The 16,855-nt window shown below is 35.3% G+C and overlaps 1 protein-coding gene and 1 long non-coding RNA gene across 2 annotated transcripts; one reads left to right on the top strand and one right to left on the bottom strand.

Moving 5' to 3' along the window:
* Positions 1-852: 852 nt before the first annotated feature.
* On the bottom strand, positions 853-1,309 carry LOC127630531 (uncharacterized). The gene is made up of 3 exons (XR_007968881.1): positions 1,210-1,309; positions 981-1,052; positions 853-867 (listed from the first exon to the last, which is right to left on the bottom strand). It is a non-coding gene; the product is annotated as an uncharacterized LOC127630531 (long non-coding RNA).
* A 6,644-nt stretch (positions 1,310-7,953) lies between these two features.
* Positions 7,954-12,117, top strand: LOC127630591 (insulin-like growth factor I). The gene is made up of 4 exons (XM_052108208.1): positions 7,954-8,022; positions 8,787-8,934; positions 9,795-9,955; positions 11,884-12,117. The coding sequence occupies exons 1-4, from the start codon at positions 7,954-7,956 to the stop codon at positions 12,115-12,117; spliced, it is 612 nt and encodes a 203-aa protein (XP_051964168.1).
* Positions 12,118-16,855: the final 4,738 nt, after the last annotated feature.

Here is a 16,855-nt window from a genome sequence, read left to right on the forward strand (position 1 = left end):
TAATTTTATAAGACAAACAGATTAGCAGCATTTTTACATGTTATCAGATGCCATCAAGCTATGTGTAAAATAGAAAACTTGATGCAGTTAAAGCGGAAGTATGTAACTTTTTCAGTGTTAAAATACTTTCTTCTATCCCAGCTTAATATGGAGAGACAACTGTAAGCAAGCCATTCATATGTTATTTTTCTCAAAACCTGTAATCACTGTGTCTCTGTGGCGCCATAAACATTCCTGTGTTTGTTTTGAGCGACCCATCTAAACCCACCCCAACAATGCTACTCAAAAAATTACGGGACTATCTGTTTGATTGACCAATGGCAGATGGGAAGCATATTCATTAAGCTGTTTTGAAAACATTGTTTCATTTTGCAATTCCATTCGGTGGCGGTAGTGTTCCAGAAATTACATACTTCAGCTTTAAGGGCTAATTTTGTTTAATTTGTTTTCTTTTCAAAAGCTATGGATCTCATCACTTAACGTGTTATTTATTTGAACAGAAAAGGTTATTGTGCAAAATTTCCACAGGATTCATTTGCACACGCAGATTTGGAAGCACATAAATTTGTTCATTCCCACATTGTAATGTTAATGTATCTACATAATGTACATATGAAAGAAATAGTATTAGTAGCATGGTAGTGTGCTTATTGCGAATAAGTGGTTTGAGTTCTAAATTTAATTTCGCACACTGGTTTTACCCACAAATATGTACATACACACGATTAGCGAATAAGACCCATTGTCTCTTTTATTGTATGGGATGTTTAAATAAATTTGAGTAAATATGGTGTTACACACATGGAAGCTCTGTGAGAGTCTTGAAGGAACTGGATTGTTCTGGAATAAGGCCTAAAGTTGCTTGTACTAGGGATTACAAAACATATGTTAAATTAGTCAAATATTTACCATTTATGATACCCATATAATGAGGAAGAGAGAGAGAGGAGACAGAAATTAAATGCTGGAAATTGTCTTACCACTCGAAACAGCTTGAAAAATCCATTCCATGCATGAGCTCATAGCCTCTTTACAGCTACTTGCAATGCAACCTGAAAGTTTTGTAATAAAAATAAATAACCACATAAACAATAATAATACAATTATAGAAATGGGAAATAAAAAAATAAAAATAAAAATAATAAATAGTAATATGTGCCACTGAAGATGCAAAATGCCAAATCATAAACATTTGATATATTGTATTACCTTTGAGTTTGACTGTTAAATCTGTCCCATGATCATTTGTACATTTGTATATCTCCTTGGCGCACTTGACGTTAATGCAGCCTGCCAAAATCGAAAGTCAATACATTTGAAAGAAAACCAGAATATTCATTCTAAATACATAAAATATGTATATACACTGGCGGCCAAAAGTTTGGAATAATGTACAGATTTAGCTCTTATGAAAATAAATTGGTAATTTTATTCACCAAAGTGGCATTCAACTGATCACAATGTATCAGTCAGGACATTAATAACATGAAAAAATTACTATTACAATTTGAAACTTAAACTAAAACTACTTTAAAGAGTTCTCATCAAAAAATCTTCCTCGTGCAGCAATGACAGCTTTGCAGCTCCTCTGCATTCTAGCTGTCAGTTTGTCCAGATACTCAGGTGACATTTCACCCCACGCTCCTATAGCACTTGCCATAGGTGTGGCTGTCTTGTCAGGCACTTCTCACACACCTTACAGTCTTGCTGATCCCACAAAAGCTCAATTTGGTTAGATCCATAACACTCTTTTCCAATTATCTGTTCTCCATTGTCTGTGTTTCTTTGCCCATTCTAACCTTTTCTTTTTGTTTTTCTGTTTAAAAAGTGGCTTTTTCTTTGCAATTCTTCCCATAAGGCCTGAACCCCTGAGACCCCTGTTGTACATGAAACTTGTGTTGAGTGGGTACAAGTCAATGAAGCTGTCAGTTGAGGACATGTGAGGTGTCTATTTCTCAAACTAGAGACTCTGACGAACTTATCCTCTTGTTTAGTTGTACATCTGGCCTTCCACATCTCTTTCTGTCCTTGTTAGAGCCAGTTGTCCTTTGATCTTTGAAGACTGTAGTGTACAACTTTGTATGAAATCTTCAGTTTTTTGGCAATTTTTATATCTTTATATAGCCTTCATTCCAGTGTGTGTGTGGGTGTGCGTGCGTGTTGTGTGTGTGTGTGTGTGTGTTCATTTATGACATAAAAGTTTATGTTGACTGTTCTGCCGGTTTCCACCTCCTCCTTGCCCATCCCTTACAAATTGCTGTGTCATAAACACTTGATTACCAGATATTTTTGGAGCAATTCCTGGGAATTCAATCGTAATCCCTTCAGCAATAGAGATTAGAGCTAAAAGAAAGAAAAGAAAGAGAAAATAAATGAAATATGTGTTTTATAGGAGTCATTCTCATTTATTTACGTTTACATCCTCAAATGTAATAACATGTTCTCACTCCCAAGGCCTTAAAGACTGATGCTTGTGCTAGAGCCTAGCGCGTCAATCCATAGACGCCAAAAGTATTTTTTTGATTGAACAACAATAAATTGTATAAACAACTATAGGAAAACATTGTGAGAGCTTGTGCAAAATTTAAGAGTATTCAATAAGGGAACACAAAACAAAATGCTGACATACCCAAAAATCAAACAAAACAGAGTCTATATGTTGGGGTACAATTTTGTCATTGTGACATATGTTGGGGGTATGGTTTTCATTTCATTTGAAATCAGCAACATTTATTCACAGTGGTTAATATTTAATCTTTTGTTTATCTATTTAATCTATCTGTACACATCCTGCACTGCTGAATTGACCTATTTCATTCCGTTTAGGGCTGTTCGATTCAAGAAATTTGGGAATCGATTCCAAACTCATATTTTCAATACTGTTTTGATTCCGAAAAAAAACGGGAGGTAAAGTTAAATCTCATAATAAACAGCTCACTACTAAGCGTACTTTGCACTATTTATAATCGCATGAATTACATTTACTATTAATAGGTCCATTCTAAAATTAATTTTAGAATGGACCTATTAATTAATGGCCTATGTGCACATACTAAAGCGTGATGTTTCAATCCCTTGAGATAGTTTGAGTAGATGCTCCTTTGTTTCACATAACTATTTATAGCACCATTTAACATGCATTGAAATTGTCTGTCATGATTTCTTGAAATAGTTTATATTAGAATGTACAGTAACTGCCCACTACCTTTTGTATACTGAATAAAATGTCCAAACAATACACACTTCAATTTTATAAAAAAAAAAAAAAAAATCCATTGTTGTACTGGTTTATTTCAAACTATATAAAAAATATATATTTTATAATGTTTATTTTAAAAAAAATGTTTTAGAATTTGATTTAATTTTAGATCATTTTAATGTAAAATTGGGCTAATTAAAAACGTATATGTGTAAAAGGTTTAAAACACTGTAAAAATGTCGAGAATGAGTAGAGAATTGTTACATTCTCAATGCAGCACAATGATCATTTAGGGTCTTTTTACACGACAATTTTTTCAACTAAAAACGGAAAACTTTTTATGCCTTTTGGCTGTTTGTTTACACGACAGCTGCGTTTTAGGAATGCAAACTCAAACTTTTGAAAACAGGCTTCAAAGTGCAAGTTTTTGAAAATGATGCCGTGTGTGCCTTTTTTGAAAAAAGATTCTTGTCTCCGTGTAAACATCTCACCGTCAGCTGACCGTCATGTGTGTGTTTGTGTAAAGGGATTGCAATGGAAAGGAGGAGGCGAGAACCGGCTTCACCATATAAATAATAGTTTTAATATAAAACTGAACAAAAAGACACAAACACACACATGACACTCAGCTGACCGTAAACGATCTCTCTCTCCTCGCAACACCTTCCGCAGTCGGCCTTTATCCCTCTCTGAGGCTTAATTAGACTGATAAGGGACCGGGTGGGTATAATCACGACCCGGCCCCGCCCTCCACCCTGTCACAGGCTTCTGAAATGTTTATTAGTTAAGTGGTTGTGGAAATAAACACAGTCTAATAATATCAACCGGTTTCTCGAAAGGAATCGATTCCCAGCCCTAATTTCAGGTGTATTCAGAGTCTTGCAATCATTCATGTTTTTAGTCACCGATCGCGGTCACCCAGGATCCACCATAACACATCATCCTGCACAAGTTTCATTCTAACACATTAAAAATTTGCCACCTCAAGCATAATGAAATAGGTTTGACATCAGAGACTCAGCGATAATGCCATTTGTTTTCGAGTGTCTTGTGACCAATTTCAATGACCTCAAATTCGTATGTACATGTATTTTTTGAATGAGACGTGCAGGTAGAATCAGGATGCCTTCACGGAAGGGGAATATTCAGTTTCACTCTGCTACTCACACAATGCCATTGTATGGTTTGGAATGTTTTATTAGTCCATTTTTTACAATTATCGTGACTGTAATTATCTGCTCGTTACATCTTTTATATTGTTGGGAACTGGTTTAGGCATAAATGTGTGGTTGGGTGCATAAAAATATATCTCTAATCAGAGTAATATATGTATCACATTATGAATATCTAAGTGTCTCTTTCATGTTTTATATTGTTGATTATCAGTTAGGTTTAGAAATGGTCCTGGGTTAGGGGATCTAAAATATTATATGTGATATCACACTAATATTTTTATAACTAAGTATTATAAAATATTGAGGTTAAGCACACAAAATAATATTCAAAGATTGATAACCAAGGACAATGTTTTCTTGTTGAAAATCCTGGCTTTTTTTAAAATCTTTTTCTTTATCTTCACTGCAATAACAACATGCTTTGTCAATGTTAAACAGTTATTTAAAGGACAAGACAACTATAGCATACATGAAACAAAATTGGTTTACCCAAGAGTGTAATTATATTACCTGGGACAACAAGAAGGATGACAAACTGTGTTTTGGACATGCTGATGCACAAAGTCTTCTGCAAGTATACTGTATTTATAGTTAAAAAACAAACACACAGGGAAACAGACGAATGGAAATGAGGAATAAACTGCAACAATGTGTAACATTCTGATCCAGTTAACATTCTGATGCATCATATTTTACACTGGACAAAACTTTTAAACTTTGTGAATTTCTACTGCTTCCAAAAGAATAAAAATCTATAGTTTCCTGCTGTTGATTAAATCACTGACAGATGAAAGGTAAAGCTTACCTGTCTTCTTGCTGCAAAATCACACTCTGCTGTAAAATCAAACTTTTTGACTTTTTCTTTCATTTCATATCTTGTCCACATGATTTCTTCAGTTTACTTCGCATGACTGTTTAGGATACTTTTGCTTTCACATTTCTAAAATGGAAACCTACCTGTATTCTGTAACTTCATGACACTTGTAAAACAAAAGCAAGTGTAATATTTGTTACCTTGAAGATTCAGCCAAAACCCTAAAATGACTGTAAAAATTATGTTCTTATCAACTTTACAGCTCAAATAATACACAAGTTTTAACAGAAGAATAAATGGAAGTGCTTTTATAAAATTACAAGCTTCACATTTCTGCCTTTAAATCCTACAAAAAATGGCCCCAATTTACTTCCATTGTAAGTGTCTATAACTATGATTTTTGCTTTTTTTAATGGAAAGGAGGTTTTTTAAATAGCAGAGATAGTTCACCCAAAAATTATAACTCACCCTCATGTTGTTCTAAACCTGTATGACTTTTATTTTCTTTTTTTTTATTACTTGAAACACTTTAGTTGTTAGGCAGAATGTTAGCCTCAGTCACCATTCACTTTCATTGAAAGAAAAAAACAAACGATGAAAGTGAATGGTGACTGTGGCTGTCAGTCCCCAACATTCTGACTAACATCTCCTTTTGTATTCCACAGAAGAATGTCAAACAGGTTTGGAACAACATCAGGTTGAGTTCATTTTCAAAATGTCAATTTATGGGTGAACCATCGCTTTAAGTTAATTGGCTGAGATATTTGTTACGATAAACATTCTCTTGTTATTGAAATAATAATGGCAGAGGAATAATGTTGCACTCATGGCATCTCATTACTCTATGTTAGGGAGTACACAACTTATCATAGGCTGAAGTGCAAAAAGTTTTGCACACATTTGCATACTTTCCCCAGACTAATTTACAGTATGTACATAATATGTGTTTAAATACAACGGATCAATTGCCAATAGCAATGTTTGGCTCCACACAAATACCCCACACACTCATCATTTACTCAGCCTCAAGCCTTCCCAGATGTGTATGGATTTCTTTTATTTGCTGATCTCAAATTAAGATTTTTAGAAGAATTTCTTTGCTCTTTTGGTCCATACAATGAATGGGTGCCACAAATGTTAAGCTCCAAAAATCACATAAATCAGCATAATAGTAATCTATATGACACAAGTGGTTAAATCAATATCTTCAGAAGTGATATAATTGGTGTGGGTGAGAAACAGATCACTTTCACATTTTCCTTTTTGTGTTTTTGGTGATTCAAATTCTTCATGCATACTATCCTCTACTGCGCAGGGAGAAGAAAGCAAATAAGAACGTAAATATTGTTCTGTTTCTCACCCAACCCTATCAATGTAAGCATGGCGTAGTTCTAGCAGGAAGACTAGCAGCTGTACTTTATCGCACCGTAGGTTATTCCTAGCCATTTATAAGTCTGTTCACAATCTATCACATTGCTGTTTCAGTGTGCTAACACGGCAACCTCCACCACCCCACCGCCACCAGTTGAGTCCCGTCCTGCACGGGGGTAGGCTCCTAACCTAAATTCTTTGGACAGACAGACGGGACCTACGCCAAAGAGAGACATTACTTTTCTGTTTTATAGTCATCAAATAAATGTCATCTTAAATGTATCTCAAGTCTGCGAGTCTTCCTGTTAGAAAATCACTTCTGAATATATGGATTAAAAAACTGTAGTCTTATGGATTTTTTTAATGATGCCTTTATTTGCTTTTTTGAGAATCAAAATTCTGGCACCCTTACATAGCTGAAATATTCTTCTAAAAATCATAATTTGTGTTCTGCAGAAGAAAGAAAGTCATACACATCTTTGATGGCATGAGGGTGAGTAAATGATATGATAATTTTCATTTTAGGTTGAACTATACCTTCAAGATGGATTAATTTTCTATGCATTTCAGAAAAAAAATGGATAATTGATCCTCGTTTCAAATTAGGAATAAGTTTTCAGTCATGTTTCTTTTTAAATTCACTTCACTTTTTGCAGATAGCTGTACATTGTTTGGTTAAGTGCCTACTTAAACAAGATTGTGGTCATTGACATAACGTTTTGTCTTTATTTTATCAACAGTGTACTTTTTAGTAATCCAGTACCTTCATAAGAGAAAGAATCTGATTTCAGTTCAAGCCTACACACTCTAAAATCACTATAACTTGCTTCTAGTTGAGATACACTTGTGATTATATTTTGCTCCGTTGTCGTCACTCTCAAACAGGATTTCAATGTCATGCTGCTGTGAATCATGAATCCCTGGTTATATGAGATAACTCTGGACATTCCACAGCCAAGCAAGTTGTTTGATCATGTTATGGTTAAATGTGAAGAAGACTGTGCCAATGTGGGTGAAAAAGCATAAATTATTGTAACAATAAATACTGTAAATTACTGGACATCAAGCATCAAGCATAAGTCAATTTATGTCACAGAGCTATAAAAGTGACATTCAGCTGGTAAACTTTGACATATCGAGACGCTTAACCTCGTCCATTTTTATTTGTTGTTTTTTAATCACATATGTGATTGGTAGTTTTTTATGTGCATTGAGCAAAAACAAAACTTGCAATTAGGTGTCCTCTATGTTTAGAGGAAGGATAGGATATTGTCGGGTGTGTGCTGCATTGGCCCGTCCCCCCAGGACCTTCTATAAGAGCAAACTGGTCTAAGAACTTCAGCAGCTCTTTAGACAGACCAAACCTGTGTGGAGGCGGGGCAGAAAAAATAGACATGCCATCAGACAGAATGCATCCCTCTCACACCAGGCTGTTACGGACAGATAGAGGATTTGTGCTGAAGGTAAGATTTTGCATAGACTTTGCAATGAAAATGTTTAGCTGGGGGGGGTGCACAAGGATCAAGCCTTTTGAATCTAATGTTTTCATGTTGCACAAGCCAATGATATATTATATTTGTTGCATGAAATCTAGGTGTCCAATTTAAGGGCAAAGAAAAATTCCTGCTGATTCTCATATGTGCATCCTTGTTTAAGCAAGTTTTGAGAGGTTTCAGGCTTTTTAAAAAAAACTTCCCTGACATTAAGTCTTCATATAAAGTTAAAAATAACTTTGCATTTTTAGCTAAATAACTGGTTTCTCTGTTGAGTCAAATTACCTTTTTTGTGACTAACAATTACTGCCTCCATTGCAGGTTTAAGTTTTATGGAGCTATTATGACTATTATGTGGGATGTTGTCTGTAGAAAAAATATAGTTATCAGAAAGTCAAAATACCTCATGCAATTTGCATTTTCATTGCGTTTTGCAGTTGGATGTATTTCACACACTAATTTCGGCTGAGTCAGCTTTTTGTGCAAGGCCACAAGACGACTACATTTTCAAAAGCTGCAATGTTTTGAATTTGAACTAACGTCATCGTCGAACAAGTCAAGTGCCATCTGGACTTTTTTCGCATGTTCAAATCAGTATGTTTTTGGAAAACAAGATAAAAACTAAATGTATGCAAGGGTCATTCATGGAATTTTCTTTTCGCTGCTATGGCAAAGGGGTGTTATGAGGCCCTGACAAGATGCAGATGTCTAAGAGTTTGTTTCTTGTGAAACAGGTGCCCAGCTGGCAAAGTGTGTGTGTTCTTTACTCCATTTTCTGCGTCCTGGTTCTGCCCGATTTTAGCGAGGGGGCAAAACCTCGCTGTGGAAGAGAACTAATCGCTGACCTGGAGTTTGTGTGTGGGGACCGTGGATTTTACAGAGGTAAGAATAACCTACAAACTTTGTACAAGTCCTAGATTTTGATATGCTGCAGAATCAAATCTGTTTACAACGATGTGAGAGTTGATTATGTTTTTGCTTATTATGTACTGAGACTGGGGTCATGGTGATAGATTGTGATACAGAAGTGATTGCAGCATGTCTCTAAATCTGTTATCTTACAGCTCACCCTCAGCAATAAATCATATTCATAACATTTAATTATCAGTTTATTAAAAGTGGCCTTGTCATGTTAAGATATGGACATGGTGTTATCAAGTAAAACCATTCTCACTTTGGTGTTAATGCTGATCAATTAAATCAACCAATAGCAAATGGTCTGCTTTTGTGGGCATATATTTTATTTTTATAACAAACGCTGACTATATAACTAAATAAGCTACTCTATAAACATGTACAATATTGCTGCTAAATGGGACCCTTTCACTCTGTTCCATATTCAAGGCCACCCTCACACATTTCGTTCTAGTTTTCTCTCTTGTACACTCAAAAGGAACATTATGACATTGTCTCAGTGACAATGCCTTATCATTCCAACAATTAAAAATAAAATTCTTATAAATACTCATTGACAGCTTCATACTTTTCACACCCAATAGTGGCTTAAATGAAGAGTTATGGGATTTTATTTATTTATTATAGTTTTATGGTTTTAAGCATTTTTATTCATCATTTATTTAAGGATACAATATGTAATTTGTCTTGAAAGCCCACCTTTTCCATAGTTCATTTCAAAGTTTGCTTCAAACTAACACAATCTTTGTGTTAACGGGAGTGAGAAACTACATCACGAACAACATTCTAAATCTTTAGGATTTCCCGTTGTGTCTTTTGGTGGTTAGGTAAACCTGGAGGAGCCCGTAGCAGTGGTGCTCGCTTTCGTGGGAAAGGCATTGTAGAGCAGTGCTGCGTTCGAGGATGTGACCTCCAGCATTTGGAGTCATACTGTGCCAAACCTAAGAGAAGGCGCCGTCACGCCCCTACGTCTCCACAACAGACTGTGGTGAGACTTCATACAGATCCCATTCAACTGATTTTGCTTTTGTAAAGCTTAATATTTTAAGTGCAGACCTTCATAATAGAATTCATAGCTCTGTATAGTTAGGCTGGTGGTCCTCAACTGGTGGGTCACTACACGGGGCAGCCCGTCTTTTCTGATAGAGTTGTGGATAGGAGGAAAACACAATGCTAAATGCACATAATAAAAGGCATATTAAGCATGTAATAGTGCATAGTTAGGATCACCAAATAAATAGAGCTATCAACATTTAAAAGGTAGTAGAAAACACTTTCCATATCTTTCGTTTTTGACGTCAAATGCTAAGTGTCCAATCTCTCTACACTACACTATTTTGGCTAACTCTACGCTATTTTGCCAAATATTCATCTGACACTTGGTAGAAGCTAGCATAATATGTTGGATGCCAACATGGACAGGTTGTGTGACATGCCCTCCTCCTTAAAACCATGAACAAATCTATACAAGATTAAAGAAAATATGACCCAGATTACAATAGATCAGTGTCAGAAATCAAATTTTCCCCAAGGGGAAATTACTGTGATTCTTTTATTCAAATACTTCAATTGAATCAATTAATTTACATAAGCTCTCAATCGGAATAATAAGATGGAGAACATATATAGCCTCCAGCCCATAAAATTAAATCAACATCAGATCATATTTTTTGTTAGAATATTCTATTCTAAGTCTAGTTATACACATTAAAGGAACATTCCGGGTTCAATACAAGTTAAGCACAATTGACAGCATTTGTGGCATGATGGCAACATATTTTTGGACAAACATGCACGCGCGTAAACATGATTTGTTGCTTACCACAAAAATTTATTTCGACTCGTCCGTCCTTATCTTTAAATAAGTAAAAATCAAGGTTACAGTGGACGTGAATATGGTTATTTTTTGGAGGGATTAAAGGCAGAAATGTGAAACTTGTAATTTTATAAATGCACTTACATTAATTCTTCTGTTAAAACTTGTGTATTATTTGAGCTGTAAAATTGTTTAAATTGTCATTTGTACAGTAATTTTAGGATTTTAGTGTTTGTTGAAATTACATCATCATGGGAACAAAGTTGTAAAATTGGCAATATCTTTACACAGAGAGGTTAGTAAGCGATTTTATCACACTAAAATCATGTTTGCACATATATTGTTTAAGTCTTGTGGCTATACTTTTGGAACAGTGTGTATTTTAACTTTCAAAAATTGGCCCCCATTCATTTCACTTCCATTGTAAGTGCCACACTGTTTCCCAGAATTTAGTTTATTCATTTTTTTGATCAATATTATACCACAAATGCTGTCAATTGAGCTTAGTTTGTACTGAACCTGGAATATTCCTTTAAGAACTACTGTATATCAGATCATTATAAAAAAGAAAAATTTATTACAGGCTTTTCTTGTCCCTCATTAATTTCAAGGGCATTTTTGCCACAATCACTATTTAATTTCTGACCCCGCATTAAATACAGGTCATGGGTTTGTTCATGTGTTGGGTAACACTTGATGTCCACAGTAAAATCTGGGCTAAAGCAAAACCATTTGAGAACATTTAAGTCATAATATATCCAAAGAGCTGTTATTAGATGCTATGCTACTAAAAGTAGCGAGTGAGTGGTGCATGGTGGCGTAGTGGGTGGTGAATGGTGGCGTAGTGGGCTAAGGCACATAACTGGTAATCAGAAGGTTGCTGGTTTGATCCCCACAGCCACCACCATCGTGTCCTTGTGCAAGGCATTTAACTCCAGGTTGCTCCGGGGGGATTGTCCCTGTAATAAGTGCACTGTAAGTCGCTTTGGATAAAAGTGTCTACAAAATGTATAAATGTAAATGTAAGTAACTTAAACCTGGCAACTTCAAAAGCCAAAAACATGATGTTAAACTCATACACTCTAATTCTATTGTTGCAGGATGAACAGTTCTGGCTGGTGTTTCAAAGGCGATACCATAAGCTTGCTGAGATGAACAGAAATGATGAAGCTACATCTCAAAGACTCAGAGAGAGGACACTCTACTGGTGGAACTCCAGTGATTCAGTGTTATCAAATTCAAGCACCAAAACACCCAACCGGCCACCTTCTACACATCAAAATCATTCTGCTGTGCAAATGACACTTCTGCCAGCATTTATCACCAACAGTTGATAGTCTTTGTGGATTGGTATGGACCCTCTATCACATCGTCTTCTTCTAAAAATGACTTGAAGTATAAACTGAGAACTTTGTAAGTGACTAGAGGACAAGATACTAGTAAATGTGTCTGTCAGAATAATTTTTGCTGCTGGAACAAAGAAAACAGACAAGAGAATGTGTATGAAACTACAAAGTGGACTGTTTATATGCACACGTTTGTCCAAAAATATGTTGCCATGTTGAATACAATGCGAATTGTATTTTTCAATTTCCCTTTTGTCTTCAGCTTCTCCTGTAGCACTGACTTGTGTTCTCAAATGTACTGGAGGAGAGTGAACAAGCTCAAAACAAATTTAGTTTGCATATTTGAAAAGTATTTGTGTTATTCTATAAACTTGAAAGACCCCAAATATGGGACCACAGTAGGCTGAGGTAAGCTATTTTGAATGTTTAAATGTGACAGTTGTGTTTTATGAAATATTACTGAATTTATTTTTATTTTTGGGGGGTCTTTTGGCTTTAAGTTATATTTTGAGTTTTCCACATGATAAGGGTTTGATCTTTCTGATGCTTGTGAAATAATTATAAGCAGAGTTTGGACAGGAAAAAAATTTAAGAAAGAAGGTAAGGACAGAAGAAAGCTCTTTGAGTTTGCTGCTTTAAAAACAGTGTGCTTTTTTCATTTTCTTGCTTTCTTTAGGGATAAGTGGTGCTCATTTAATAAGATGGCATTTATAACATATCCAGATCAACATTACTCCATTTTAAAAGATGCACTAAAAGGTTGTTGAACTTATATTGTGATCTAAATGCTGCATATAGTTTTGGATTCTTAGATCTTACCAATGACCTTTAAAGAAAGAACATTAGTCTGTTTACTGGGAATAAACAATATCACCACAGCCTTGGTGTGTTATCACTATCTAAACATTGAATAATGTTCTTTTTGGTATGCAGTGCATAGGTGAAGTTTAGTGTTATGACTTGAATTTTCTTCACAATGTTATTTTCTTTACTAAGAATGCAGTAATCAAATCTGAAGCATTTGTTTTGCATTGGAGAGGTGGGTAGAACACTGGAATGATTAAAGAGTTAATCACTGAAGTACAACAAACATGGCAAAAAGCCAGTTCATAAATGTATAAATACAAAAAATAAAAAGAAAGATAAAACAGATATTCTAGTATTGCATGCCAAGTTTTTTTTTTTTTTTTTTTTTTTACAGTATTATTATTTGTAAGTGAGAATGGGGGCAACTGTAAAAATGTTTTAATATTAATTTGATCATTTACAGACAGCTACAAATGTAGCTGCCATCTATTTAAAATACATATATGTGCCATGTAAAATTGCCATAAATGGAAGTGCAGCGTAGTTCTAGCAAGAAGACTAGCAGCTGTACATCATCACATCATTAGCTGGGTAATTCCTAGCCAATCGCATGTAAGCCATTGCTTTATAAGTCTGCTCACAATCTAGCATATGTTTCGGTGTGCTAACACGGCAACCCCCACCACCCCACCACCACCAGTTGAGTCCTGTCCCGCACGGGGGTAGGCTCCTCACCCCTGCCTCCTATCTCTGGCAGGACATGACGGTTCCGGGTACAACTCCCTCGGACCGCAGGACGGGGCCTACGCCAAAGAGACATTACTTTCTGTTTTACATTTATCAAATAAATGGCATCTTAAACTTCACTCAAGCCTGTCTTCCCGATAGAAGAATAATTACATTGGTAAAGAGTAGATGATAATGTTGAACTTAAAACAAGTCAAAGTTTTGCAATTGCCCCGGTGGTGATAAAAAAGTAATTAAAAAAAATAATCATATTAATAATGTGCTTTACAGCTCCAGGCAACAGTGATAGGTTAAAGTTAACCCTAACTTGACTCTAACCCAAACAAAATCATATTCAAACTCTTTCAATTAACAACCCAGAAATAAAATATACAAAACATTTATCATAACTTTAGACAGCAAAATAAATGACTACATATACAAAATCACAGGTTTGAATAAAAAATTGTTTAAATGTAAAAAGTTTGAAACAATTGCACTTTTTCTCAGGCAGAGTGAGAACTATACAGTATATGCTAAGTGAGTGCTATAACTTGTTTGTGAAATAAAGTTTGTGTATTTTGCCCCGTTACAATCCTCTGCTGCTTGTAAATTCTGTATGAGATTGCAATGATTCTGTGTAACTAAGGTGATCCGACATTACGTCACATTGCATTCATAGTAAGTACAGTGGATACATAAGAAGCAGTCACATAGTCACAAGTAGTTAGGGTGAGTTTTGCCAGCTGAAGAAACTCTGTTCTCTCTCTCTCTCTCCCTCTCCTCTCTCTGCCCTTGAGCTGATAAGAGGAGTGCTGTGATTATCTGGAGTTTTGCAGGTGACAAACCTTCAGCCAAGACACAGCACAGCAAAACATACACACACATAGAGCATTGTGATGGCAGCAAATTCATTTTCTGAATTGTTGTACTCTGAACACATACTGAGATCATATAGGGACAAAATGGAGGCAAACACATGATAAGATCCACATGGCTGCATATATTGTCAAATCATGTAAAATATATTTTTGTTTGTTAATAAATGTTGTATTGTTAATAATGAATCATATATTCTGAACATGTTCCCAGTAAAGTACACTATTTACAATGTAAAATAAATTGTTTTACTTTTTTTTCAGTCAACCTTTCTATTCAATTTAATGTATTATTATAAGTAGCATTAAATACAATATTAATAGTGGAGACTGGAAAGAAAGAAGTGGGACAAAAGTTGGAATCAAACCCGGGTCGTCTGCATGAGAAAAGCATATCTACACCATTGTTTCACAATATAGAACTGTAGTGATGCTAGGTGATTGTCTTCAATTTCTGTGTTTACATAAGAATATTGTAGTGCAAATAGGTGAGCTGTGTGGCAGGTGCTATTTACACCCAGTTCAAATAGGCATTCTGAAAAGAAAAAATAAATATATATATATATACACACACACACACACACACACACACACTGAATAATGTACAGATTTAGCTGTTTCGTAAGGAAATTGGTGCTTTAATTTGGCAAAGTGGCATTCAACTGATCACAAAGTATAGTCAGGACATTACTGATGTAAAAATCAGCACCATCACTATTTGAAAAAAGTCATTTTTGATCAAATCTAGACAGGTCCCATTTCCAGCAGCCATCCTTTCAACACCTTATCCTTGAGAGATTATGCTAAATTGCTAATTTGGTACTAGAAAATCACTTGCCATTATATCAAACACACCTGAAAGATATTTGGTTCATTAAATTAAACTTCACATTGTCTTTGTCAATGTTTTTGAGTTGCCACAGTATGCAATAGACTGGCATGTCTTAAGGTCAATATTAGTTAAACAATGGCAAAAAAGTAACAGCTTTCTCTGGAAACTCATCAGTCAATCACTGTTTCGAGGAATGAAAGCCATACAATGCTTGAAATTGCCCAAAAACAGATTTCATACAAAGGTGTACACTACAGTCTTTAAAGACAAAGGACAACTACTGGCTCTTACAAGGAAAGAAAGAGATGGCCCAGATACAACTAAACATGAGGATAAGTACATCAGTCTCTAGTTTGAGAAATAGATGCCTCACATGTCCTCAGCTGACAGCTTCATTGAATTCTACCCACTCAACACCAGTTTCATGTACAACACTAAAGAGAAGTCTCAGGGGTTCAGGCCTTATGAGAAGAATTGCAAAGAAAAAGCCACTTTTGAAACAGAAAAGGTTAGAGTGGGCAAAGAAACACAGATTGGACAAAAGATAACTGGAAAATAGTGTTATGGATCTTAACCCCATTGAGCTTTTGTGGAATCAGTTAGACTTTAAGGTGCGTTAGAAGTGCCCAACAAGACAGCCACACCTATCTTGTAAATGTAAATGTATTCTTTTTTACTTTCTGTATGTATTGTTATGTGGAAAACCCATCTGGGGACGGACATTGCAAATTAGCCTTGGCTATAAATGTTGTAGTGTGGTGCATGTTGATTGTTCCCACTTGTCCCTATCAAATAAATAATATATATATATATATATATGTCAAGTGCTATAGGAGCGTAAGGTGAAATGTCACCTGAGAATCTGGACAAACTGAACAGACTGTCGTTGCTGCACATGGAGAATTATTTGATGAGAAATCTTTGAAGTAGTTTAACAAGTTCAGAACATTTATTTCAAATTGTAATGGTAATTTTTCACGTTACTATTGTCCTTACTACACATTGTGATCAGTTGAATGCCACTTTGGTGAAAAATAGTAGCAATTTCTTTCCATAAGAGCTAAATCTGTTCATTATTCCAAACTTTTGGCTGCCAGTGCGAATGCCTATGAAAGACGTACTATATATATAGTATGTCTTTCCCAGGCCATTGCCACTTTTGCTATATCAGAATAACTTTTTTTTCAGATGTGAGAGATGCCAACAGCTTTATAATGCTGTAACAAACTTACAGCAGCTTGAGTACTGGATAAGAAACAGATATCACAATAATCTTCTAGTTTTCTTTCTGCGTCAGAGTCTGATAATACTGCTCACTCCCCCACCCTGGAGATAGACCAAAACTTCTGGCTGCTTTGGTCAGGATAAACATGCCCTTTTAGTTCTAAAAAAAAGTCCGGGCAACATTGTCCATTTTTCACCATCAAAGCTTTGCTTTGTGAATTACTGTTTGGTTTTTGTTACTCTTAGTCTCTTTCTATCA

The sequence above is a fragment of the Xyrauchen texanus genome, chromosome 37 (assembly GCF_025860055.1).
Source record: "Xyrauchen texanus isolate HMW12.3.18 chromosome 37, RBS_HiC_50CHRs, whole genome shotgun sequence".
Classification (NCBI taxonomy): Eukaryota; Metazoa; Chordata; class Actinopteri; order Cypriniformes; family Catostomidae; genus Xyrauchen; species Xyrauchen texanus.